The 27815-nt window shown below is 44.0% G+C and overlaps 2 protein-coding genes across 5 annotated transcripts in view; one reads left to right on the forward strand and one right to left on the reverse strand.

Annotated features, from left to right (window-relative positions):
- The first annotated feature begins 219 nt into the window (after positions 1-219).
- Positions 220-20178, forward strand: MECR (mitochondrial trans-2-enoyl-CoA reductase). Of its 4 annotated transcripts, none has more exons than XR_013841425.1 (11): positions 220-392; positions 10243-10340; positions 11485-11616; positions 12359-12502; positions 13491-13593; positions 15411-15513; positions 16054-16127; positions 17818-17878; positions 18127-18199; positions 18947-19412; positions 19490-20178. XR_013841425.1 is itself a non-coding variant. In XM_079986219.1 (10 exons), exons 1-10 carry the CDS (start codon positions 238-240, stop codon positions 19108-19110), a joined length of 1107 nt encoding a protein of 368 aa, XP_079842345.1. In that variant the 5' UTR covers positions 220-237; the 3' UTR covers positions 19111-20178. The 4 variants fall into 4 exon arrangements, 1 of the variants encoding a protein (XP_079842345.1); XR_013841426.1 differs by lacking the exon at positions 220-392 and adding an exon at positions 453-692; XR_013841427.1 differs by lacking the exon at positions 220-392 and adding an exon at positions 2668-2823.
- A 1021-nt stretch (positions 20179-21199) lies between these two features.
- LOC307221734 (putative transmembrane protein 244) overlaps positions 21200-27815 on the reverse strand; it is a 61721-nt gene continuing 55105 nt past the window's right edge. The window contains exons 3-6 of the mRNA XM_079986526.1: positions 27602-27675; positions 26954-27079; positions 23117-23161; positions 21200-21938 (exon numbers count right to left, since the gene is read on the reverse strand). Coding sequence (XP_079842652.1) covers positions 21859-21938; positions 23117-23161; positions 26954-27079; positions 27602-27675 — 325 coding nt within the window. The 3' untranslated portion in view covers positions 21200-21858. The remainder of the gene's footprint in view (positions 21939-23116; positions 23162-26953; positions 27080-27601; positions 27676-27815) is intronic.

Consider the following 27815-nt stretch of genomic DNA (forward strand, 5'->3'; position numbering starts at 1 on the left):
GGCTGAAGGACGCATCAACTCCCACTCCGCCATTTCCCCACCCTTGAAATAAAAAACCACGCGGGCGCCGGCGCCTCTGCCGGTCACGTGCCACTCAGCCCAGAGAAAGCGAGGCCCCTCCCACGCCGCGTGAGTGGCGTGAAAGGGAGGCGCGGCGATGACGCGCGTTGATAACAGCCCGGCGAGGAACGCTAGAGCTGTCGTCATCGCCGCGCGCCACCCGCGGAAACGGTTGCTATGGGTTTAACGGCTGTGGCGGCGCGAGGGAGCCGCGCTCGGCTGTTACGGCCTCTGTTGAGCGCCGGTCTCCGGGCTCTGTCGGCGTCGGCTGGCCGGGCGCGGCCTCGCGGGCTGGTCTACGAGCAGCATGGGGAGCCGGCTCAGGTCCTAAAGTAAGGGAGGGAACTGTTTGGGCTGGGCCGGGCGTCCGCTTTGTCATGGAGACAAAGCAGGTGCTGTGGGGAGAAGCCACGTCCACACAGCCCAACGGCGATATAGACGTCTGCTTGGAGTGGAAAAGCCCTGCTGTGTTCCGTAGGGTTAGTGCGGGGCTGCGTTATATAGCTCAGGGCGTCCTGGGTTTGCAGCCTCAGAATGGGCAAGAATTAAGCTGGTGGAGCGGGAAACCACTACCGTACCAGTGCATCGCCCGGGCTGGGGGAGGCTGCACCTGTTGAATTTCTGCCTTTCACGTAGGTATGGCATGGCATGATGGCAAGAAGCACCAGGGCGAGAGGAGGCTGGAGAAAGAGAATACAGTGGTACCTCGGGTTACAGACGCTTCAGGTTACAGACTCCGCTAACCCAGAAATAGTACCTCAGGTTAAGAACTTTGCTTCAGGATGAGAATAGAAATTGCACAGCGGTGGCGCAGCAGCAGAAGGCCCCATTAGCTAAAGTGGTGCTTCAGGTTAAGAACAGTTTCAGGTTAAGAACAGACCTCCAGAACGAATTAAGTTCTTAACCTGAGGTACCACTGTATTTAAGTCGTTGGGGAAGAGAGAGATTACATGCTTCGGCTGTTCTCCTACCTAGTGTGTTAAGTTTATTCAAAGCTAGAGCTCCTGAGTGTAGGTGCATAGTATTTCATCACCTGTAATCATTATATCATTGGAGATGGCATAAAAATAAAATGCAATTTCAGAACTTAAGCTTTTGTTCTGGTTTTGTGTGTGCATTGGAACTGGCCTCTGTGTACTTAGGAATTTTCCTTTCCTCCTTGCACTCCCCGCTGCCCCGCTCTTTTTATTTGACCTTCTCTAAGATGTGATGGCCTGGGATATAGGTCCTGGTAAATGGTGACCTAGCCTTGGTTTCTCTTTTTGGGTAAGTGTCTGCCTTTGTGGCTGTGTTAAACTTGCAAAGCTTGATCAAGATTTCAAAGGACTTCCAAGAGGCCCTGAAGCTCCTGTACTGTCACAGCCGTTGCCTTATATTCACATTGACTCTATTTCCTGAAGAGCAACAGAAGTAAAACAATTCAGAGCTATCCCCAAATACTTCAGTTCTCATGATGAGGACGTGTGTGGAAGTTTATTTCCACGCTTTGCAGTTGCAGATTTGCCCATCACGGATTGCTGTTTCTGAACTGGTAAACTAAAGACCCCAACTGACAGATATTGCAGAGTAGTTCTCAGCTGCTGAGCATCAGCTCTCAGTGATACCATGTGCAAAACATTTAAATAGTGAAATAATGGAAACAACCTTGTGTAGCTTATGGTAAGATTTTACATTCTGGTCCTAGAACCTCATTCTTGAGCATCTTTTACTAGATTGTTGCAAACATTTTTACATTCTTGTTGAAGGGATGTTGAATATAGTAGCTTTGGAGATCACATCCTTTTGGAAACTGGGCACAACACTCCTGTGCTGGACATGGGGATGTGTTTGCCATACCATATATGGCCAAAACACCCAGCTGTTACAGTCTCAGTGACTATTTAAAGTTCAGGTTTTATTCTGGGGGTTTTGGGGGGTGGGGGTTGGCCTATATAAATGATTAGTCAACTACTGAAATTTTCCAAGTATGCAAGCAGGTAATGTTTGTGTTAAGTAGGTCTGACATTAAGTCTGCCTTGTGTCAGATATAATACTCAATGGAGTGACATTTCTTCCTTCTTACTTTGAAGGAAGGCAGGGATAATCAAGCCTACAAGTATAACATTTTAGGTGGGATTAAAAAGTCAGTGTCCAGCTAACTGTAGGATTTTAAATCCTTTGAGCATAGTCATAGTGAGATGAATACATCTGATTTTGAGTGAGTGCTCTCTTCTTGTTCAAAATGCATGTTTTTGCTTCTAAAATAGTAGGTTAGACTTTGTGGCAGAGAGACAGCTTGCTCCAAACACAAAATTGTAGATCTAAAGAGGAACTTCTGCTTCTGCTCTAATGATAGCTCTTTTCTAATTTGAACGTGAGTTTTGAATTTCAAATTTTCTTACAAGATTATAGTACAGTATAGAAATTCTAGATCCAGTTGTAAAAAAAATAAACTGCCAAATTTCTATAGTTATCTGGAGATACGGATTTTAACTTCTGCTGTTTAAGTTGTAATGGCTTTGGGTTCCAAAATGTAGCATAAATAGTTTTTTTGAATCACATCATGCATCTTTGCTTTGAATATTTATGTATTTTTATTACAACTAAAGTATGTTTTGAAATATTCAGACGTCACAAGGCTGAATTGGCTGCACAGCTGAGTTCAACATGGATAATTTGACCACACAAGAAGCAGGCTTGACATTGATGGGTCTTTAAGCCTACTTCAAGCCTACCTTGTACAGGGATCAACGGTGCAATCTAGTCCCCACAGGGAGTCATCAGGTGATTGACAGGTGAATGACCTCACCAACATGTCAAATTGGGCCCACAAGGGGCAGGGGAAGATTGAGTGAAAGGTATCAGAACTATGACTTATGTCATATTGGGCTACTGGACAGTTAAAATCAATAGAAATAAACTTTAAGAGGTACACTTGCTTAGTATGCAAGCATTCTAGTTGCCTAGCAGGAAGGTATCTTACCTCCCACATGCTAGTCCAAGAGGAGGAAACATGGCTAATAAGGCAATCTGAGGGGCCCAGGGTGCAACTTGGGTTGTCATCATGGGCAACCTGCAGGAAGAGATTATTAGTGGTCTGACTGGGGTTGAAGAAGGCTATAAATCTATTTGGGACAATAGGTGAGGAAAAATGGTGTCAGCAGAGGTTATGAAAGAAGCAGTGGAGGCTGGAGAAAGTTGTTGCAATGTTGATATAAAAACTTTGGAATGTGCTGCTAAGGATACTTGTCCCTGTTTAGTTATGGTAAATTGATTCTGCACTCTCTTCCCCTGATTCCCATGTTACTTCTTGAAAGTGCCACAGTGATATTTAATTTCTGTCCTGAAAGGAAATCAAATATGACAATTGGCCATAAAATTCCCTGCCCAGCATCTTGTAGATTAAGCAATGGATTTCTTACACAATTTACTTGATCAGTTGAAGCGAGTGACTATTATTCAGCTGAATGGCGTAATAAATTTGAGCAAATTTGGATGATTAGGTTCCTGCCATACTTTGCTGGCAATGTAGTAATTAATGGTCTGTCCGCATTTCCATTAGAACATCAATTTTTCAAGGGAGCTATAAATTTAAAAAATCTGGTCTGTTCAGAAATGTTGAGATCAAGGGCTCAGACTAAACTGTCTTCTCTACTGGATTTTACTGTTCCTGGTTTTTCAGCACCAGCTACACTAGCTGCACATCTGGCATCTTATAAGATAAATATATTATTAACCACATGCCTTTAGTCACTAAAAAATAGTGGCCTGAGAAGTCCCTTCTTGGTCCATGAAAGAACCATGTGTGCCTGTCACAGTGCTATTTTATGGTTTATAGAGGACTATGCTATGATAGCATCACAAAATGTTCTTTCTTTTCCCTTTAAAAGCAGGGGTGGCAAGCCTGTGGGATGTATTCAGTGCCCCCCCCCCTTTCCGGACTTTTTGAAATTACTTTTTTTAAGATCCAGACTGCTCACGTCAGTTCCCAACTATACTGTTGTGGTGCAGAAATGGTTCTTATACCACCACCACCCCCGCTCCAAATTTGTCCTGACAGGGATGTTACTCTGTGTGCAGAGATACAGTGAATATTGGGTAATATGTAAACCCTTCCTTCCTCTGTTACGTTCTAATGTGCAGAGAAGTGGAAGCTAAAATAGGAGTCTGCAAGTGAAGGAGTAAACTTTCTTTTCAGTTAATCCTGGAGTTCTATGACCAGATGAACAACAGATGCCAAATAAGTTGAGGGGATGTACCCTGCTGACACGCTGAAAGCTGGCCTTCCAGAAGAATCTTCCTGTTCCGTAAGATCGTATTCTGAGATTTTAGGTGCCCTAACTTTCAGACGTTAGAAGAGTGGTGTCCAGGGGTAGGGCCTCTTCTGTGTTGGCACTCTTAGTGTTGAATACATGCCCCCAGATAGCTGTTTGGCACCTGTCCTTTATATTTAAGACCCCCGTCAAACTGTGTTTCGTGTTCTATTTAGGGCATTCAGTGGGTGATTCCTGCTCTTATTTTTATTTAATGCAGCTGCTATTTTTTTTACTGGATTTTGCTGTTTGTTGCTTCTATAGAGAATTGGACTAGATAACCCTCAGGGTCCCTTCCAACTCTGATTTGGATTCTATGATAGGATACATCAAGAGGTGACAAGCAAGGAGGGTCCATCAGTTATTATGATGCTATCTCTCCTTTCCTGGAAGGAAAAAGTCTTAGAGCTACGCTCTCCCACAGTCCCCCTCCACCACACCACTGTGTGACAGAGTAAGCAAAGTCTTTACCCTCAATGGTGTCTCTGTGTACCCTAAAAGGTAAAGGTAAAGGTACCCCTGCCCGTACGGGCCAGTCTTGACAGACTCTGGGGTTGTGCGCCCATCTCACTTAAGAGGCCAGGGGCCAGCGCTGTCCTGAGACACTTCCGGGTCACGTGGCCAGCGTGACATCGCTGCTCTGGCCAGAGCCAGAGTCGCACACGGAAACGCCGTTTACCTTCCCGCTGGTAAGCGGTCCCTATTTATCTACTTGCACCCGGAGGTGCTTTCGAACTGCTAGGTTGGCAGGTGCTGGGACCGAGCAGCGGGAGCGCACCCCGCCGCAGGGATTCGAACCGCCGACCTTTCGATCGGCAAGTCCTAGGCGCTGAGGCTTTAACCCACAGCGCCACCTGAGTCCCTCTCTGTGTACCCTACCCATGTGCTAAATGTAGAGTGCTGCTGTAAAGAAACCACTCCTATAAATCACTTTTATAAATCTTACCACTAATATAAATCCCAGATCTTCCTCTCCCCACCCCCTGTTTGAGGGCAGATAGGAAGTTGCTGTGTCTCAGTCCCTATGCAAACCTGGGGAGCTAAAAATTAGAAAATCCCAAAGCAATCTTTGCTTGATCTCTGACATAGAATGAACAAGTCTCCAGGTGAAGGTGAGCTATTGCAGTGTCTCTGAGCAATTACTACGCTAACAAAACATTGCTGTGGTGCTCACCCACTTTTTAAAAAGGGGGTGGGGCAAGGCCACCCCAAGTGTGTGACAACAGTTGAGAGGAAAGTTTGTGCATGAATCTGCAACAAAGGGAAAATGAAGCGGGCTCTTTGTGGGAGGAAGGAGATTAAATATCATGCAGGTAAAATACACTATGAATTTTACTACAGCACAAAGCTGCAGAGGCAAACAGAATGTAACCACTTGAGTCATGTGGATGATGGATTACTCTGTTTCAGTTAAGTCCAAACACATGAGCAATAATTCCAAACAGAGCTAAGCTATAAAGCCTCCCTAACTGCAGCACAGATGCTACTTGCGACTTGAACAAGGGCCTTGGTATTTGTACTTAAGGGTCTATACACAAATTCCCCATGACATTAATGGCTGCAAATGAGCAATTGTGTTTGTGATCGGTTGTTTTAGAACACTAGAATCAGAAGCCTCTGAAAAGAGTTGTCATGCTTTCAGAGGAAATGGCTGGAACAGATCTATTAAAACAGCCAAACCTATTTTAATTCCAACAGCTCCAGCTGTGTGTGGCTTGTATCTTTGTGGGAAAAGATTAAACAATGATATCAGTGCTAAATCCATCAGTGATGGATAACATTGTGGCAAACATTTCGCTCTGTGTCTAAGATGTACCAAACGCTGCTGTGAAAGGAAATTATTTTACAACCTAAAAATGCATTTTTCAGAATCTGATCCCTATGATCTTATGTGGCAACATTAACTAAATGTATATACTATTTGTTAAGAGTAAGGGCTCATAGTTTGGAGTGTGCCCTGTCCCTGCGCCGTATATGGGACCGTCTACATTGACCGTCATTGAGAGATGTAACAGATATATTCACACCCCAGTGGTTTATTTTATTGTAACTTCAGAACTTCTGACCTCCCCACAGTTTATTTTTATTAAGAATAATTTCCTGCCTTTTGCACTGATAGCAACCTTACAGTGGCAACAATAAAATGCCTTTCTAAACAACTGAACAGCAAAATAAAAACAGTCAGGACAACATTATGCTGTAGGCTATATTGATTTACTCTGCAGTAGCCTGTCCTGCATTGGCTTCAAAGCAATGTGTGTTAGTAAACCGACCATAACATTTTAAAAAATGTAAGTCTGTTTATTAGAATGAGCACTTGGTGCCTGACATGTTAACTCAAAAGTATGCATAGGATTGTAGCCTTTGGTAAAAATGGAATGCATTGTCTCACTGCATCCATCCCAAAATACATTTCATAGTTGTAATCTTATGCATGCTTTCTTTGAACTGTCTCATTTCACTCAATGGATTTATTTCTCTGCAAAAGGCAAAATCCCAAAGTGTTTTACCAGGGGCAGGCACCAGTAAATAGGGGCTACTCCTGTTTATTTAATAAAAAAAAAATGAAGTGATTATGAGAGTTCAGGCTTGGAAACCGGGCCCAGAAATACCCACCAGGGACCACAAACGACTTGGGGTGAATGAACAGGGGGGTTTTTTTCATCCTCTGTTTACGCAGAGGTTCAACACATATTTTCAGAGACCATCCATGCATGGTCAAATAATGCTAATGTCCAAGTGCTAAAATCTTTTGAACATTTGTGTCTTCTGCTGTCTATTTCAAAAGTTACATTTCTATTATGTTTGACAGATTGCTGTACCTCAGATGCGGAGGGGGGAACCTGCAGTTCTCCAGATGTTGTTGCGCTACAGCTTCCATCATCTTATGACCTTTGGCCATGTTGGCTGGGGATGATAGGAGTTGGGAGTCCAGCAGCATCTGGAGAGCTACAGGTTCGTCACCCGGTTCTAGCTGTTGAGATTCAACCTGCTTTCTAAATTGCCTTTTGAAGCATTTTTGTGTGTGTTTTTATCATGTATTTTATGGCTTTGTAGGTGAATGATCTTGGTGTGATGTGGCTGCCTTTTCAAATTGTATTAGTCTGGTTTGTGATTTGTAATGTGGTAGTGTCATTTTTGCTGTGTTTTGCTATTGTGTGATGTTCTTAATGTGAGCTGCTTTGAAAGCCCTAGGGCAGGAAAGCAGGGTTAAAAAATCTAAATATAGACAAACTTTTTGCTGATGGGCTTTTATAACACTTCAAAGCCTTTAGGGAAGTCCCTTATTAGCTGAAACTAATTTTCATTATTGTGTTGTCAAATCTAACCTTTAATTACTGAGATGCTTTGGTCTCTTTTGAGGGCAAAAGAACTGATCTTTTCCACTCTGATCTCTGGGGTAGCAACAGAATTGTTGACAGATCAGATGATGGACCAATTCAATGGGATGTAGTGTTTGCTTGTTTGTGTGTCATTCTTCAATTCAGGAATCTAGTGTGTTGGGCAGGTGCTTCGGTGGAGATGCAGTGAATTAATTTGGCTGCCTACCGTGTCCAAGCAGCAGAAGTCAAGGTTTCTTTTGCAAAGGGTATAAGGTGGCCAAAGCCAGTGCAGGGATCCCACTAATGCCAGGTAGCACATTTTAGGTCTTCCATGTACATTCTTTAGAAGGATGTTGGTTGCTTCCTCACCATAGCAATTTAGTGCTTCAGAGACACTGCTTCTAACAAGTCAGCTGGAATTACAACATTGACTTCATATAGCACTTGACATAACACTATTTTACCCCATTAAAAATCTGTCAAATCCTAGACTTATGGGTGAGAGCTTTAATATGGGTTTACTCAGAGGTAAGTCCCATTCATTAAAGATGCTGCTTCTCCCTGCCACTGTCTGCTTAAAATATGCTCCTGCTTATTCCTTGGCGACTGGTGCCTTTTAAACTTGGTGCCAAATGCAAGCCCTGCTGGGATTGATTCCACTCAGTAGCTCTGAATTGGAGCTCCCAAGTGACACCAATCTCTGCCAGAAGTGGAGCTTGAAGCATCAATCAGCTGATCTGCATTGACTTCAAGCTCTGCTTGGATTGGCTGGTATCTTCCTTTGCAGCACAACTTGAGCTCAAAGAAAAATGGATCATCTGACATGATGATGCTACCAGATTGATGAGTTGGTAGCTGTGTCCACCTGTCAAAATGGCCCTCAAAGGGTGGGTGAGCTCGTGATTTAGCCTGCCAGCCAGATCCTGTTTCCCATCCCAGAATTAACACAGTATTCTAAATAGTGCTTTGCTAGTGTTATAGAGTGGTGCTGCAAATGATTGTTGTTGTTGTTTAGTCGTTTAGTCGTGTCCGACTCTTCGTGACCCCATGGACCAGAGCACGCCAGGCACTCCTGTCCTCCACTGCCCCCCGCAGCTTGGTCAGACTCATGTTTGTAGCTTCGAGAACACTGTCCAACCATCTTGTCCTCTGTCGTCCCCTTCTCCTTGTGCCCTCCATCTTTCCCAACATCAGGGTCTTTTCCAGGGAGTCTTCTCTTCTCATGAGGTGGCCAAAGTATTGAAGCCTCAGCTTCACGATCTGTCCTTCCAGTGAGCACTCAGGGCTGATTTCCTTAAGAATGGATACGTTTGATCTTCTTGCGGTCCATGGGACTCTCAAGAGTCTCCTCCAGCACCATAATTCAAAAGCATCAATTCTTCGGCGATCAGCCTTCTTGATGGTCCAGCTCTCACTTCCATACATCACTACTGGGAAAATCATGGCTTTAACTATACGGACCTTTGTTGGCAAGGTGATGTCTCTGCTTTTTAAGACGCTGTCTAGGTTTGCCATCGCCTTTCTCCCAAGGAGCAGGCGTCTTTTAATTTCGTGACTGCTGTCACCATCTGCAGTGATCATGGAGCCCAAGAAAGTAAAATCTCTCACTGCCTCCATTTCTTCCCCTTCTATTTGCCAGGAGGTGATGGGACCAGTGGCCATGATCTTCGTTTTTTTGATGTTGAGCTTCAGACCATATTTTGCGCTCTCCACTTTCACCCTCAATAAAAGCTTCTTTAATTCCTCCTCACTTTCTGCCATCAAGGTTGTGTCATCTGCATATCTGAGGTTGTTGATATTTCTTCCGGCAATCTTAATTCCGGCTTGGGATTCATCCAGCCCTGCCTTTCGCATGATGAATTCTGCTGCAAATGATAGCCATGTTCAAATATATAAAAGGATGTCACATAGAGGAGGGAGAAAGGTTGTTTTCTGCTGCTCCAGAGAAGCGGACACGGAGCAATGGATCAAAACTACAAGAAAGAAGATTCCACCTAAACATTAGGAAGAACTTCCTGACAGTAAGAGCTATTCGACACTGGAATTTGCTGCCAAGGAGTGTGGTGGAGTCTCCTTCTTTGGAGGTCTTCAAGCAGAGGCTTGACAGCCATATGTCAGGAGTGCTCTGATGGTGTTTCCTGCTTGGCAGGGGGTTGGACTTGATGGCCCTTGTGGTCTCTTCCAACTCTATGATTCTATGATTCTATAAAATGCATTTTAAACAGAAACAAATGGCATAAGATAAAATAGGAGAATACAGAAAATACTAGAATGCAACAGGTTGGGAAAATCACTCAGTTTTCAGAGAATATCAATGAATGAATGATACCCATTGGTCACATATAAAACTGGTTAGGAACCCACAAAGGGTCCACAACTCTTCCTGCAGAAGGATGCTAGCAGAAGGTTTGAATGGTACTTAAACAAGTTCTCTTTTGGATGAGAGGTTGAACCTGATGGATGAATACTTTAAAGACAGATTAAAATCCATCAAAATGCTTAAGAATCACATGGGTGAGAAAGAGCCTTAAGCATAATATTGCATTTTTGTCTGCCTTTCCTTCCAGCCTAAAGGAGATAGATCTGGCAGAGCTGGGGGATTCTGGAGTCAATGTGAAAATGATTGCAGCCCCTATCAATCCATCTGACATCAATATGATTCAAGGTAACCTTGGCTTGCATGCAGACAGTTTCATTCTTGCTCCCCATATCATTTCTTCATATAATGCTGTCAGATGGTAATAAGGCAAAATAGATTGTCTGAATATAATGATATACCCTGTGGAATATACCACAGGGGTTACATGGCCAACTTTCCTTCTTCTGCGCGTGTGCACACACACACACAATTTGAGTCGGGTTGAATTCCTCTCCTCTGAAAACAATGTTTTCTAAGGGCCATGTCTGTCACTGTGTGCCATGCAAGTTATTAATGCTGTCTAAATACTTGGAATGATTTGGCCACCAAATACATATAGGCAGCAAAGTTACATAAAGTGCATAAATATTCATATGTGCTTTTCAGTAGTGATGCTACCCACTTAATACTGAAGAGCGAAAGCAAGAAGTAGCAGGAAGAGATGTTCTCCTTACCCCTCAACTTTGCAGATTCTCTCCCAACATGCTCCCTCCCAGATTGGCTCTGCCTGGTTTAGGCAGTAGCATGTTCTAGAAGGCAGCAATTGCCATTCAGCTGTTTCAGCTTCCGCACCCTGTTCAGTAGCAACAAATTAAAATGACTGTGGAGGAATTGGCCCTTGTGCCTCTGGCATGGGGTGAAGGTCCCCTATGTGTTGTGTTTAGGAGCACATGGATGATATGAAGGTGCCAGAACATCCAAAGCAGGTGTGCGAAACCTGTAAACCCCATGCCCTCCAAACACTGGACTACAACTTCCATCATTCCTGACCATTGGCAATGCTGAATGGGACTGATGGAAGTTAAAGAAACCAATGACAGCTGGGAGGCAGCTGGAACCCCATCCCTGAACTAGGGACCTGGGAGAAGGATGCAACTTCATTCATAGAGACCGAGAGTGAGTGTTCCAACTGCTGCTGTGACAGATTTACCACTTTTCGTTTACTTAAGTTTTAAATTGTCTTTTAGTTTATGTTCATTGTTAACCACCTTGGAAACTATTCTGATTGAAAGATGGGTGTTTCGGTCATAAGTAACGAATGCTCATATGCCTGTCACATGCTGGCATCTTGTTTTTGAATATGAAGAAAAAATTAAGCTAGTCTGAATATTGGCTTATTCTCAATAACTGCTTGGATGTTTTATGGTATACAGTAGTTGTCATCTTGCAGGGACGTATGCTACTCTGCCTGACCTGCCTGCGGTTGGTGGGAATGAAGGAGTTGGACAAGTGATTGAAGCTGGGAGTCGTGTGACTTCTCTGAAGCCAGGTGATTTGGTTATCCCAGCTGATGCAGGACTTGGTGAGCTTAAATAACTTTTTAAAAACAATTAACTAAGGAAAAATTGGCTCTGCAACTAGTTAAGAGAAAGGAAACATACTCGTCAAGGGCCATAACCCGTCTGATAGTCTGATTCCCCAGTTTAAAGAAAGATGCCCTCTTTTGCTGTACATCTACAAAGACATGCACTTGAAAATCTCTGATGAAGATACAGTAGCGCCCACCTGCTTTCATCAATCAACTTACAATTTATGCCTAAGTGGGCAGAGTTTGCAGCATTTGGTGAATAGCCAAAAATTAATTATGTGACCTTCAGCAATAGTGCTTGTATTTTCTCCTCATGGGACAAAGAGAAACTTCTGAAGTCAGGGATTAATAAAATGGGGGGGGGTTAAAAGTTGTGCACTGCAATGGTCATTGCCTGCTTCATAGATACCCATAGTATGTTTACCTCTTAAACAACAACAGAAAATCAGGAGGTCCAATCAGTTCTCTTATCATACCAACTTAGGCCTGAAAAAAGAACAGCCCTTATGTTCTTCCAAGAAAATATTTGTGACCTAGCAACAGGCAAAAACTCAATTTATTTTCTTCTTTGCTCTTAGGCATGTCAGTAAACATTTTGAAACCACTAGCTTGCAGGAATTGAGCTATTCATAATTTTTGACCTATTTCTTGAACTGGAAGCTTCTAACTTAAGCTGCTTGTTTCCAGCTGCACTCTTTGCCCAAACTGGACTTTTTTCTTTAATCCCTCAAATCAGGAACATGGCGAACAGAGGCAATATTTGGTGAGGAGACCCTGCTGAAAATTCCTCCTGATATCCCATTAACGTGCGCTGCCACTTTAAGTGTCAACCCCTGCACGGCTTATCGGATGTTGTCAGACTTTGAGGTCTTGAAGCCAGGTGTGTACTGACAATGTGTTTTGTAGTATTTGTACATCATGAGAAACTTTACCAACTGGACATCATGCCCTGCTTTGGGGCTACACAGAGGAATCTGGTTGACCACTGGAGAAACCATTGGCCCTTTGTTATAATCCAGCTGGTCTGTACTGGAGTTATAAGATGCATCACTAGACTCTCTAGCAAGGATGCAGGGAGGAATAGAGTTGAGGGATGAGCAAAATAACTCTAACTTGCCTTGCTCATCTTAATTACCTTTTAGTCTGGACAGCATAATCATGTCAACAGGTATTCTCAATTATTGCTCCTTCATCATCATCCCCTGGGAGAATTTCCAAAGTTCAAGTCTGAGCCTGTTCGAGAAGCAGCATAAGATGAATTTTTGTTCTGTTTTTCCCAAGTGACTTTATGTGGCCAGAAACAAGGAGGGGGAAGAGTGAAACTCGGGCAGTGGAATAATTGCAACTGAGACTGTATGGTTCTTGTTGTGCTTTCATTCCTAGGCCACCTCTGCCTTGCCACTCAGATTTTTGTCTTCATTCATATTTCATTATCATCCCTTCTTCCACCACCACCAAACATTCTGTCTTCTCTGTTTTGTTTCATTTATTATCAACCAGTAGTGATTTACCACAGACATTGATACCAGAATCTATAGCTGCTGATGGAAATAATAAGATTTTAGCAGTGGTCAACCATTTTATCATTTCTATAGCTAACTCTTCAAATTAGGACTGAAAGGGCTGATGGGTTCCTACTAAGAACAACATGGATTGTGGCTTCTCAGAATCTGTTGCATTTATGTCCTGCTTGTGGACTTCCCATAGACCACTATGAGCAGAATGATGGACAAGAGAAGCATTTGGTCTGACCCAGCAGGGTTGCTCTTGTGTTTTATATTCTGTAACAGACAAGAATGAAAATTAGCAAACTCCACCAAAGGAAATGAAAGGGAATCTTAAACAGAGATGCATCTGTTTGTCTGCAGGAGATTCAGTCATCCAAAATGCAGCCAATAGTGGAGTGGGGCAGGCCGTCATCCAGATCGCAGCAGCCAAGGGGTTCAAAACAATAAATGTGGTCAGAGATAGGTGAGTGTACAGTGAAACTGCTCATTCTGCATATCTTTTCTATTTTGCTTTGGGCCAAACAGCTCCCCTAGTTGCTGCTTGACTTGGCTTGGCAGGAGAGGATATTCTCTTGGCAGCAATTCCCAAAGTTAGAGTTAAGCAGGTAAATGCATTACAGTCCTGCAACATGATCATAATGTAGGTTTTTAAAAGTGTAGCATAACTTTCAGCAGGTACAGACAAAACCAGGTGCAAATTAAGAGTTCCACAATTTCTTAAAGAAAAGAAAACTTTTAAAACTGCCACAGAGACTGTTTTGGAGGGGGTGTTAACTGGAGTGGTGTCGTGTTTAGTATGTTGGACTAGGACCTAGCAGGCCAGGGTTCAAATCCCCACTCAGCCATGAAGCTGACTAAGTGACCTTAAGCCAGTCAGGATGGCTCAGTTGGTTAAAGCGTGGTGCTGATAACGCCAAGGCTGCAGGTTCAATCCCCATTAAAGGGGGTTGGACTATATGATCCTCAGGTTCCCTTCCAACTCTATGATTCTATGACTGTTTCTCAGCCTAATCTGTGTCACAGAGTGGTTGTGTTGATGAAGTGGAGAGGGAGAGGACTATATATGCCACCTTGTGCTCCTTGGAGAAAAAGGTGGGATTTAAATGTAACATAATAATAATTTTAAAAATAGAAGAGGGGAATCATAACCTTTCCCATCTGTGCTTCCCCCCACCCCCTTCATTGAAATCTTTATCCTCAACCACTACTCAGAAATTGCTGTTATCCTCTCTGGGGGCAAAAGACACTCACAGTCAATGTGGTTATTGCACTTCAATGTGGTTATTGCAGCATGAGGAGAGGGCCAAATATATGCCCTACCCCAAGAATGTAAGAACAGCCTTGCTGGATCAGGGCAGTCAGGCCCATCTAATCTAAGGGAAGTGTTCTCTTCTCACAATAGCTAGCCAGATGTCTATGGAAAGCCACAAACAGGACATGAGCACAATAGCGCATCCCCACTAGTATTCTCCACAACTAGTATTCTGATACTGGAGGTCGTATGTATCCATCATGTTTTATCTTCCATGATTTTGCCTAATCCCTTTTGAAAGCTGTTGAAATTAGCTGCCCTCAGTACATCTTGTGGTATCAGTTTCCATAGTTTAACTATTTGCAATATTTCCTCTTCCCTGTTCTGAATCTCCCACCATTCAACTTCATGGGATGCTCCCAATGAGTTAGATGAGAGAAGAACAACTCCTTAGCCACTAACTGTACACTATACATCTGCTTTTTATTTTATACGTCTGTTTCACCACTTCCCAGCTTTCCTACCTCTTCACTGCTTCACATGCAGTGTTACATTAACCTATGGGTGTCTGAGTTTAGTTAATAATAATAATTGCTATTAACTATTATATTATTATTATTTAAAGAAGCGTTTAATTGACTACATTTCTTCTAAACCCTCCCTTGTGTCTAGTCAATGAAAAGTGGGCATGTGGATGTCTGATTAAAAAGGGATTTATTTTGGAGAAGAGTAGAGAAATGGAAGTGGCATGGCTGATGGCTCCCACACTATGGTTTCTGGATTATAATCTACTTAGGTGTCTGAGCAATTGGCAAGTGGTTCCCTCAGCAACGTATCCTGAGGAAGCGTCTTCAGTGACTGACTGTAGGAAGAAGAGCGGAAACTCTTCCTTTTCTCACTAAATGAGGACTTGGGTTCACATGATGGCGAGTACAAGATGTTCTCCCTCACTATTGTGCAGCGTGGCATGATAAACAGTGGGTCTTAACATTGACTACATTCCTTTATCATTTGTCCTTCCTTCCCAGACCCAATCTCCAGGAGCTTGTAGACAGACTGAAGTCCCTTGGAGCAGACCATGTCATCACAGAGGAGATGCTGAGAAAACCGGAAGTAAAAGAGCTGTTTAAGGTATAAGTGAAAACCAGATTTCTGGGGGACAGAGATGGCAAAGGAAAACAGGGTTGCCGCAGCGAATCACTACTGATTGATAATAAATGAAACAAAACAGACAGAGAAGACAGAGTGTTTGGTGGTGGTAGAGTGGAAGATAATGAAATATGAACAAAGACAAAAATCTGAGTGGCAAGGCAGAGGTGGCCTAGGACTGACACAACAAAAACCATACAGCCTCAGTTGCAATTATTCCCCTTAAAACCAAGTCAGATTTTCTGCATTCCTTTGTTTCTCCTCCTGTCTGCCTAGAAGCTGCCTCCTCGTATTATGGGCCAAACCAGTTGCAACCTAGAGATAAAAGATTCCAGCTCATAGGAGTCTTGATTATAGTTGTACTGAATGACACAAAATGAGCCAGGATCAGGTGTATGTGTCTCTTTGTGAGAATCCATTCTGAAAGGTTGACATCTTGGAGCTAAAGCAGCAAACACATGCAGTGAGGTGGGAGGCAGTAAAAGAAGGAGCTTATTTTCTGTGCAATCTCTTGTTCTCCAGAAAATCCCTAGGCCCATATTAGCTTTGAATGGCGTTGGAGGGAAAAGTGCCACTGAGTTGCTGCGTCACCTGCAGTAAGTTCAGCTATTTGTTGGGGGTGCATTTTAAGTGTTTACTAAATGCCTTTGTCTTACTGTTTTTAACTGCTTGTATATTTCATATTTTAAACATTTTAAATATTTGCATTGTGAACTGCTCTGGGATAAATATTTAAATAAATGTATTTAAATAGTATTGCTTGTGGCTGGAATCCTCTAGTTCACAGTGCAGATTTACAAAATCCTCTCTTGGGTGTGTGCACTCATGTTTCTTGAAGAAACAAGATTGTGGGTGAATTGAAAGTCTTTATTCCTAATGTAAAAAAAAGAGAGTTTTCCCAAGGATATGAGATTCCCGCTCCCAGCAGTCTTAATTGTAGTTATATTGATCATTATCACAGAGGTTCAGCATGGGTAACATTTAAGAGAGAAATTAAGATGCGTTAAGAGACATAGAATACCTTACTTGTTGAGCTAGTAACTTTCAAATGCCTGTCAGTGCTAAAGGATCTCTCTTGCCGAATCTTGAGCCTGCTTGAGTTTCATGTTCTGAGGGAATAAAATTCTACATCTATATCTTCCACAAGAGACTCCTATGCCCAGTAGCTGTTTAAACACGGATCATGGAAGGACCGAAACTACTCTTGAGCAAACTTAGCTGTCATCATGACTGTACAGTGGTGCCCCGCAAGACGAATGCCTCACAAGACGGAAAACTCGCTAGACGAAAGAGTTTTCCGTTTTGGAGGTGTTTCGCAAAACGAATTTCCTATGGGCTTGCTTCGCAAGACGAAAATGTCTTGCGAGTTCCTGCGGGCTTTTTTTCCTCCCCCCCCCCCCTTTTCTAAGCCGCTAAGCCGAAAAGCCGCTAAGCCGCTAAAAGCCGCTAAACCGCTAATAGCGCTAATCCGCTAAGCTGTCAATGGGCTTGCTTCGCAAGACGAAAAAACCGCTAGACGAAGAGACTCGTGGAACGGATTCTTTTCGTCTTGCGAGGCACCACTGTACACAGGAAGGGGGTTGGTATCCTAATTGGGACCCCACAAGTTTGGGGCTTTATTGATCAAAGCCGCCTTGTGTTCCATAATTTAGTGTAGTCGCTTGAAATTACCTTGAAGGCCTGCCAGGTTCGGCAGACGCACTTCCAGGAGCCATCCTATTATTTAAAGGCAGACAATTGCCCAGGGCCACAAACCTGCAGATGTTCTTTCTGAAAAGGAACAGATCTCTCTTAGTCATAGTCTTTAGGCAATAGACAGGGTGGATTCTGAATGCCAGTTGCAGGAAATCACAGGTGAGGAGAGTGCTGCTGTGCTCAGGTTCTGTTTGCAGGCGTCCCATGGGCATCTGGTTGGCCACTGTGAGAAGAGCAGGATGCTGGACTAGGTGAGCCTTGGACCTGATCCAGCAGGCTGTTTTGAAAGGGCCCCTATGCACTTTTGTACCCTAACTCACCTTCCCAATATTTTGCTTGATCTAAATTTAAGACATTTTTCTCAGGAAAAGGAATGGCATTCTGGTATTTGTGCAGTACTGTTTACTGTGAACTATTGGGCTGTGCTGCTTACAAATTAATCCTGGTAAAATTAGCTAGATATCCAGGAGATGAGAGAAGCTGGTCAACAAAGTAGACTTGAGTGCCAAAGTAAGAGGATATGCTTGTCGTCTGGAAATGGAAAAGCCCGACCATTTAATCTACTAATCTCACTGCTAATTCTTTCTATAGGCACAAAGGGACCATGGTTACCTATGGTGGAATGTCAAAGCAGCCTATAACAGCCCCTGTGGTGAGTAGCCATGAGAGTTCTGTGGTTTACTTAATTTTTTTCTGCACATTTCCATTTGTTAAGGGGCAATAGCTTATTCCTGTTATGTTTCTCCCTGCAACGAGTCATCTCTTTCCTTGGCAGAGTGCCAAATTCTTCGCATCTATGGGGCAAAACCATTCTCATGCCAGGTCATGTTGTCCTCCAAAATGTCCTCCAAAAGAAAATATATTGCAAGGTTTTCATAATCCCTCTGCTTTTTTCTGCAGAGTGCACTGATCTTTAAGGATGTGAAACTTCGTGGCTTTTGGATGACCCAGTGGAAACGGGACAATGCACAGAGTAAGTGATGGTAATGTGCAATGGTGAAAAGAGCAGGGTGTGTGGTCCCGTGCATTGATGAGAGAGAACTCTGCCTGAGACCCTGGAGAACCCCTTATCATCAGAGGCATTAGCTGACTTCAAGCTGGTTTCTGTGCATCTTTGCTGTCCGGTTTTAGTGTAGTAAAATGAATATAAATGTGTAGTTGCATGTTATACCAGTAGTATGCTGTAGATAATTCGCTCTGCCCCCTGAGCCGCTCTTTGGCATCTTAGCCCACCTCACAGGCTCTGCACCTGACTCCAATCGCTGAACATCAAGCTCTAGTTTAAACAATGAAAGAAACCACTCCTGTTCTATCCAGTGCACAAAAGAAGTATCCTGAACTGTGTTAGAACAGAACATAAGAAGAGCCTGCTGGATCAGCCCAATGGCCCATCTCGTCCAGCATCATTTTCTCCCAGTAGCAAAACAGACGCCTATGGAACTTGCAAGCAGGATCTGTGGTCTCCAGCAACTAGTATTCAGATGCATTACGGCCTCCAGCTCAAATTGGAATTACAGTATCTCTGCCCTGAACAACATCCATGTGTAGTTTGTGTCGCTTTTGACTTCCCTACTTCTAAACAATCAAAATCTGCTTATTAGTAGCAGTAGATTTATTAGCATCATTGCCTTTTTCATTCTCATGCCAGGACTTGTTCAATGTAAGCTCAGTTGTTTTTGAGAACATTTAATATGTACTCTGCTTTGTTTCCTGTATACAGACAAAGAGAAACTGAGAGGAATGATTGAAGATCTGTGTGATCTCATTTGTAAGGGTCAGCTCACAGCTCCAGCCTGCCAAGAAGTCCCACTGATAGACTACCAAGCTGCTTTGGAGTCTTCCATGAAGCCCTATGTATCAGCTAAACAGATCCTTGTTATGTGAAGCCGGTCTGATGGGGAAATTTGTACACAGCCTGTTCAGATGGAGGTCAGGCCCAGCTGGTTTCAGGGCTCCCAGGACTAGAGAACTGAACTTTTTCAAAGCTCCATGCCCTGCAGCTTGGCAGAGGGGGAACTGTGGGGGGCAAATGGCCCAGACTATCCAGTAGTAGTGGTGGTGGGAGCTCTTGTTTCTATATGACTAGGAAACACTGGTTTCATGGCAGAAGGTGGGGTGGAGGGTGACTTTCCCTCAGTGTACCCTGATCCAGATTTTCAGTGAAGGAACTGTACAAAAGCTGCTGTGTGCTCAAATTCAGAGTGCCTACTGCCAGAGCATGTGATCAAGCAGCCTCATGGCACTGCTTTTTGTGACCCTGGAGATGAGTCACTTTCTTCCTCCTATAGCACACTTTTTGCTGGCTTTTCTGCACTTCAGCTCTGCTTCTGCAGATCGATTGCATTTTCTAGGATCAGGTACTACTGCATAATTAGGCATTTGGTCTTCTTTAGATGGAGAACAGCTTTTGAATTACAACAAAACCTGTCCATTTCCTACAGATCTTTCTTTTGTTTCTTTTCCACTTGTAACACTTCCTGTGTTTGTCCTTGTCTTAAGTAGCAATGTGCTCCCACCATTCAAAATCAGGCATAAAAGTGATTGTACATTAGTGGCATAGTTTTATACGGGAAGACAGATCTGGTCAAGACTTCAGGAAAAGTGAGGCTTGCCTACTAGCCCTCTTAATGTCTAGTGCGTTCTAATTCACATTGTTTGGTCCATTAGCGATGGGCAACATGAGCTGTATCCACCCTACCAAGGCTTTTCCCCTGCAGGTTACTTTCCGAGAGCATTGATGTTTCAGATGCAGCCTGCAGTCCTCAAGTGTCATCCTCCTAATCTGTATATAACGCATAGAAAGACTAGTTTAAAATTGGTTATTTATATCAAGACTGTTGTAACTGAAATGAAGGCAAATTGTATTTGATTGCAAACCTGTTCTTGCAGAACCGTGTAATGACCGTTGAAATGCCAGTGATTTTCGTTTCCAATAAAATTCTCTAGCTCTGATCAGTGATGAGATTTTTGCTGGAGCTTAGTAATAGGCTATGGCACTCTTGAAGCTGTTCAGTCACGTAGTGTTGCTATATCAGCCTCTGGGGTATTTCATGGTATTGCTTTAATAGTTTATATGGTGCTTTCACACATTAGACTTGGGCAGTGTAGAAGCTTGTATGTTTATACGCATTAGCACACACACACATAAGCAAAAAATGAGAACGGCTGTGCTGGGCTTTGATGAAAGTTATCAGTGCATGGACTAATTATGATGAGAAAGTATATCAGGCCCACAGAGATTGGAGATAAAACAATAGAAATGTTTTAAGCCCAGAAAGAAATTGTGTGATAGTCCTGGCAAAATCAGTCAATATTTCTTTTATTTCTAGAGTATGAATTGATTTTCTAAGTGTTTGTGATACCATGAACTTGAAGAATTTGGGGTTTCAAAGGGCTTGTTTTTAGGGATCATTCTGAACATTTTGATTGCCCCTTTGCAGCTCTACAATATCTTTATTTTATTTTTTGCAGTGACCAAAACTCTACACCAGAGCTTTCCAAACTGTGTGGTGCAATATGTGTGTCGACTGCAGTGTGTAGGTGTGTCATGTGAACACTCCCTGTGCTCTTCTCGGAGCTGGGAAGGGGTTAGTTTAACCTCCATTTTGCTACTAAAAATGAATGACTGTGTCACAAAATGATGCATGTCTAAAAAGTATGTCACCAACATGAAAAGTTTTGAAAGCTCAGCTCTACACAGTATTCCAAGTGTGGTCTCACATAGATTTTTATAATGGTAGTTTGCTTTTCCTAATGATCCCTAACATGGAATTTGCCACTTTCCACAGCTGCCCCACGTTTCTGTTGAGCTATCCAATACAACCCCAAGATCTCATTCCTGGTCAGTTACTGCCAGTGCAGACCCCATTAGTATATATGTTGTAAGCAGTCCTGAGTAGTTGTTTTGTATCAGCAGGATATAAATGTTTTAATAAACAAAAGACAATGATATTACATAGAGTTAAACAAAAACAGTAGTACTAAGGGGGAGGAAACATTCGTTGTTTCAGTATGTGTGTTGCAGCAGATGACACCATAGACTCCAGAGGCACCTCCCTTCTTGCACTGGAAGGAGTGCCTATATTAGATGGTGCTTGCCTTCTGCAGTTTTTGTAAGGTATTTAAAATATTTTCTAAAATTAGCAATTTGTTTAATCAAGGCCACATTGTAAGCTGATATTTGTAATTGATTAACAGCTAAATGCTGCCATCTGCTTAGGCACCCTTGTCAGCCTATCTTTTTCAAATGGAACACTGGAAGAATCTGCCATACAATGCCAAAATCAGACTATATGTCCATCTAGGTCAGCATTTTCTATTCTAGGGTCTCTGGCAGTGGTCCTTCACATTCCCTTCTACCTGGGATTCATTTAACTTTGGAATGGAAAACCTGTGATGCTCCAAGTGTTGGACTCAAATTCCCCCGATCTCTGACTGTTGACAATGCTGGCTGTGGTTGATGGGATTTGGAATCCAATAACAGCTAGAAGTTTGCAGGATCCCCACCCCTGATTTAACTGGAGAAGCCTGAAATTGAAACTGGGACCTTTTGCATGCTCCATGGTCCCTTTCTGATGAGCATGGAGTGCCTTGTGCTGTGTGTTGATGTGAATAAGTGAGGCCGCTTTGAGCTTAAAGAAGGCTGTCTGTGTTGGAGCAAGCGAGGTAAGTCACGAGTTCTCCGCTGCAAATCATGATGAAGAGGCCGCTGGCTGCAGAGGGAAGGTAAATCAGCATATGAAATATTGTCTAAATTAACCTAATCCTCTGCTAATAATTTATTTAAGATTACATCATTCCTTTCTGACTGATTACAGGTTTCTAAGGTGGTTTACAGGAACTCACAACCAAGTAAGATTAAGAAAAGAAATAAGGCAGCTGGAGGGCATCACATACCTTTTCCAGCCGTGGACCGGTCCACCCTCCCTCAGACCATGTGGTGGGCCGGACTATATGGGGGGGGGAGAACAAATTCCTACGCCCCACAAATAACCCAGAGATGCATTTTAAATAAAAGCACACATTCTACTTGTGTAAAAAAGACCAGGTAGGCCCCACAAATAACCCAGAGATGCCTTTTAAATAAAAGGACACATTCTACTCATGTAAAAACACGCTGATTCCCGGACTGTCCGCAGGCTGGATTGAGAAGGCAATTGGGCCGCATCTGGCCCCCAGACCTTAGGTTGCCTACCCCTGCCCTACTGCAAGATAGCCTAACAATGCTGTTAATGTTGCTGCAGCAACTTCCTCCCTTTCAAAGCTTACCAATGACCACAGGGGAAAATACCTCCCTAAAAGAGATGGACTACCTAGCAACCAGTGTCAGCACTTACTCTTGGGCAGCTGGGTAACTTGTGGGTCCTGGCTCTTCCTTGCAGTGGTGACTGCTGAGTGTATATTACTAGATGTTCTCTAACTTCTTTTAGCTTGAAAAAGGGGGTTTGATGAGTGGGGCACAGCTTTATGCAGATCCACTATTTGCTCATGTTTTTTGTCCCTTTGCTGCCTGTTCATGGTCCTGTTAGTAGCAAATCCACCACTACTGGACATCATTTTGCTCTCCTTTACCGAAGAGAAGCCGGACTGAGACCAGGAAGCATTGCCCTTCTGAAGCTGACATAATCATATAACTAGCCTATGAGAGTTAGCAGATCAGAGTGAAGGCAGGAAACATGTTTTCAGGTTCTTCCTGACAAAATCAACAAACTGGGTGGTCTGGGCACAGCACAGTGAAGGTGAGAGGGCCACCTTGACCCAGCCCTCAACACCCTGTCAGTCAGAGGTGTGAACTGCCAAACAAAGCAATGCATGTTCGATGGACTTTGAATACTGCAGACCTTATACTATCCCTTCAAAAGCAGAGTTGGCTTTTTAAAAATAATCTTACCAAGCGCCAGCCACCATTGCCAAACCAGAGGAAATTCTTTCATTACTGCAAAAGACAGAGTCGGAAAAGTCAGCTGAAAAGTTGGAGATATGCCGGCATTACTATACTGTAAAGCAGGGGTCAGCAAACTTTTTTGGGAGGGGGCCGGTTCACCATCCCCCAGACATAGTAGCAGGCCGGACTGTGTCCGCAGGAGCACACGCACATGGTGGAGGGGGTTTCTCTCTCACCCAGTGCCTCCCCTCCCCCTGCCTACCTCTGCCGCCACTCTGCCTGCGGTTGGGAGCTGGCAGCGGTGGCGGCGCCTCTCCTTTTCATGCCAGCTTTCCCCAGCACAGGGCCAGCAGACGCACCAAGCTCCAGCCCACAGCGCGGCCATGGGGAGAGGCCAGTGGGTGGGCAGCAAGGCTTCCTATCAAAGCCCAGCCCCCTTTCTCTGCAGGGTGGGGTGAAGCCGGGAGGAGACGCCGCCACGATGAGGGAGGGAGGGGGGCAAATCACCCAAAAATGGCGATCGCACCGATCCAAGCAGCGATTGCAGAACCATTCACGGGCCAGATCCAGAGGGCAATTGGGCTGGATGCAGCCCGTGGACCTTAGTTTGCCAATCCCTGCTGTAAAGGATAGTTTATTTGGTAGGAAAGAACGTATCAGAGAAATGTGGCATTCCAGGGTCCAAGGTCCCTTTGCTGCCTCTACTACTAACGTTTTCAGTAACGTGAAGCACAGCTTTGCCTTACTGAAGGGCCAGGAAACTGCAGGCCCGAGAACCAAATGTGGCCTTCTAAGGCCCTCTATCTGGCTCTCAGAGCTTTCCTCAACCATACCTCCTTCTGGCCCTGCTTTGAGTGTTTTTCCTAGTTGGAAAGAGTCCTTGAACTGTGATAGTGCATAAGAAGCAAGGCTGACTTCTGGGTTAGCATTGTTTGACAGCTGCCAAAGCCCATACCTCAGTGCAGGATCCACTACCAACTCTTGCAGCCTCCTGGCCTTGCTGCTGCTACCTACTCATCTTTCCTCTCCATCTTGTGTGACCCACCAGTACTCAGGATAACTGTACTTGCAACATACATACACACAGAGGTGGGACCATTAGTGTGAATGGGTCACTGCCTCACCTGCCTGCCTTCTTTCTTACAGTCAATCCTCAGGGTGGCACTGCCTGTTGGCTTCCTCCTCTTCTGTGTTCTCTGTCTCTGCCCTTTTGGAGGAGGGTGGGGACAAAACTAGAGTTTATTGGTCCAGATCCTCCTCTTCCCTTCCAGTACAGCATCTTCCAGCATGGGGGCTGAGCTCCTTTCAGGTGTGTGCTGGACTACTAAAGCAGGTGGCTAACCCCCTGTTCTGGCATAGCAAATCCAATAAACCTGACTCATCTATCTGTTTGCAAGTCCATTCATCTCTTTGTGCAACTCTTCCCCGTTCCTCACTTCGCTCATCAATCATCTCTTAATTTGCCTATCTTAGCCCTTTCATCCATCCATCTCAATCTTGGAGCACAGAAGTTTGCCTCCCTCTGAGTCACAATTTTAAAGGGGGGAGAAAGAGTGACTGCACCTTGCTTTGGCAGCAGAAGCAGCTGCAGTTTATCATGCCTGAGCCAGGATGCCAACAAATCATGCCCATGTTGGAGGCCGATGCAGTGTCCCTCATCGGAAAACGCATGGGGACTGTGGCACGGGAGCAACACAATCCTTTCTACTAAAGCGCATGTGTCTGGCTCCCATTTAGCAAAAATTGCTTTGTTTATGACTAAGCAATTAGTCCTTTCTATAGATGCCCCCCAGCAACGCAATTGACATGGGAAGCTGAGGAGGAGCGTTGCACCTCTCATGGTGACAGTGAAGTGATGGGTGCCTTTTTCCAGTCCATTAGCACCAGCAGGCTGCAGATGTCGGCGCCTGTCTTTCTGGCATTTCAGCGTGCAAGAGAAATGGAAGGCTCTTCCCTGTTATCATTGCTGCCATGATGGGAGAGAAGGAAAGATGGTTCCACATGGCACAGGGATTAATGGGACAGAACAATAGCGGAGGCAGGGACATGAGAGAAGAGGCGGGTGCCAGCCATTTGCAAGCTATTTAAAAACAACGCTCTCTTCCTTGGTAATGTTCATATTTGCTTTAAAGCTGTTTTTAAATTTGATTTTGCAGGATCATTAGCTGTTACTGCTGCTTCTAGGGTGGTGGGGGTGGAGAGGATGCCTGTGGGAAGAAGGGAAAAGTTGGCTTCGTCTGCTGGGTGAACTTTTTAGGCCAGGAGTGGGGAACAAGTGGCATTGGACTACAACTCCCATCATTCCTCTGACTACTTGGCGTGCTGGCTGGTGTGAATGGGAAGGTCACAAATGTATCCATTTTTGCAAAACAATCTCCCCTGATGTAACAAATTTTATGTAATTTTTGCTGATAAATGCATTTTTAATGCACACTTTACCCTAATACATTTTTGTACACGTTGCTTAGCTGACAACCTGCATTGCAAAATTTGGATAAATGCAAATTTTGAAGGATGCCTGCCTATTGTTTTTCATCTTGTTTCATTAAGTGCAGCTTAGGTTAGTCTGCCTTTAAATACAAAGTGAATTACATTTCTCTCCTGCCCATAACCTGGATATATTTTGTTCTTTCATCAATAAATTCCTTTTGCAGTCAGTTCTTAGTTGTTTAATTATGTTACTTAAAATGTGGAAGGTTCTAAGTCCTGCTCAAGTAAACCCACTGAAGTGAAGACTATAGGTGGTCATGTTTATGTCAGTGGATCTACTCTGAGTTGGACAAGCCTTAAATACCATCTGAAATTGTTATTATGATGGTGATTAGTAATACTGTTTTGCATTGCATGTGGAATTTGTATTATACTTCCTTGTATTAACTCACTTTGGGGGCAACTTATAAACTGCTTAGAAACTTTTGTAGAAATATGAAGCAGTATATAACTTAAGTAGGACGCAGGTGACGCTGTGGGTTAAACCACAGAGCCTAGGATTTGCCGATCAGAAGGTCTGCAGTTCGAATCCCTGCGACGGGGTGAGCTCCCGTTGCTTGGCCCCAGCTCCTGCCAACCTAGCAGTTCAAAAGCACGTCAAGTGCAAGTAGATAAATAGGTACTGCTCCAGCGGGAAGGTAAATGGTGTTTCCGTGTACTGCTCTGGTTCACCAAAAGCGGCTTAGTCATGCTGGCCACATGACCTGGAAGCTGTACGCCAGCTCCCTCGGCCAATAAAGCGAGATGAGCGCCGCAACCCCAGAGTCAGTCACGACTGGACCTAATGGTCAGGGGTCCCTTTACCTTATAACTTAAGTAAATAAACAAAAGATTTGAACATGACTGATACCATATTGGCCCGAATACAAGCTGCACTCAAATATAAGCCGCACCTTTAAAATTGGAGAGGAAAAAAGAAGAAAATAAAAAATACCTGAATATAAGCCGCTCCATTCCTCACTGCTCCTGGCTGCTTATGGGGGGGGGGGAGCTGCACTGCGTTGCCATTGGCCTTTCCCCTATCTCGCCTTCTCCCTTCCCAGCCTTGGGGGAGAGGACAGGGGAATACGCATGGGGCGGGCGCCGCTTTGCCACGCTCCTGGCGTTGTTTGCCCCGTGCTTCTGGCTGCATACCGTAAGGTCACGAATATAAGCCGCACTTTAACTTTTCATGGTTGGAATTGGGGGGGGGGGAGTGAGGCTTATATTCAGTCCAATACGGTAATATCTTAGCTGGACAGTTTGCTGTTGCTTCACTGGTCCATGAAAGCGGCAGTCCAGTGCCAAACGTTGCTCCTTTTTCCATCCTTGAAAGGGTCCCTCCAGTTTAGCACATGACTGCCTTGAACTCACCTGCAACAGTCAAGAGCACATGGGCCATGGTAACAGTGATGGTATAATCCCAGACCCAGCGTTTCAGTAGCACAGCGAAGAGGAGGCCGCTGATCAGAAAGGTGGTCTCCATCGACAGCACGTTTGCTTAGGAAGGAGGAAAAGGGAAAGAAAGCCTTCAGTGACCTGGTGGAATCCAGATATTCTGGATTATAAATTGGGGGGGGGAATAACAGCACCCAGCTAAAATTCTAAACTACAGTCGTTCTCCTGTATAGTAGAGCAAAATGTCTTTGATGTCGTGTTCTATACAGAGACTATTCATTTTAGACTTTCTAGGTTTTATCCGATGCTAGTCCTATTCAAAGTTCCTGTTTAGGGAAGTTTTTAATGTGTGATGTTTTATCGTGTTTTTAATATTCTGTTGGGAGTCACCCAGAGTGGCTGAGGAAACCCAGCCAGATGGGCGGAGTATGAAAAATAACTTATTATTATTTATTATTATTAAAGTGAACCTAATGAAATTAATCATCATGACTAACTTTGGTCCATTAATTTGAATGGGTCTACTCTGAGTTTTGCATCATAGGCATACCTTGATGCTTCTGTTCTTTCCCCACCCTCAAAGGCAATGCTATTTCTATGAACTAAAGGGTTTCACCAACTCACCCAGAAATTTGGGATTTGAATAAGATGGTTCCATGTTGAATTCAAAAGGGATAAGCATGCCAAAGTTGTTGAGCCTGGAAAGAAAAGTAAAAAAGGTAAAGGTAAAGGTACCCCTGCCGGTACGGGCCAGTCTTGACAGACTCTGGGGTTGTGCGCCCCTCTCACTTAAGAGGCCAGGGGCCAGCGCTGTCCGGAGACACTTCCGGGTCACGTG

This window comes from Podarcis cretensis (assembly GCF_951804945.1).
Source record: "Podarcis cretensis genome assembly, chromosome: 8".
Taxonomy (NCBI): Eukaryota; Metazoa; Chordata; class Lepidosauria; order Squamata; family Lacertidae; genus Podarcis; species Podarcis cretensis.

Excerpts from the sequence above, each read along its gene's own strand:
- MECR (XM_079986219.1), top strand. The coding sequence starts at position 238 with ATGGGTTTAACGGCTGTGGCGGCGCGAGGGAGCCGCGCTCGGCTGTTA. Across the intron at positions 16,128-17,817 it reads GAGTTGCTGCGTCACCTGCA|GCACAAAGGGACCATGGTTA; the intron begins GTAAGTTCAGCT and ends TTCTTTCTATAG. Across the intron at positions 17,879-18,126 it reads AGCCTATAACAGCCCCTGTG|AGTGCACTGATCTTTAAGGA; the intron begins GTGAGTAGCCAT and ends TTTTTTCTGCAG.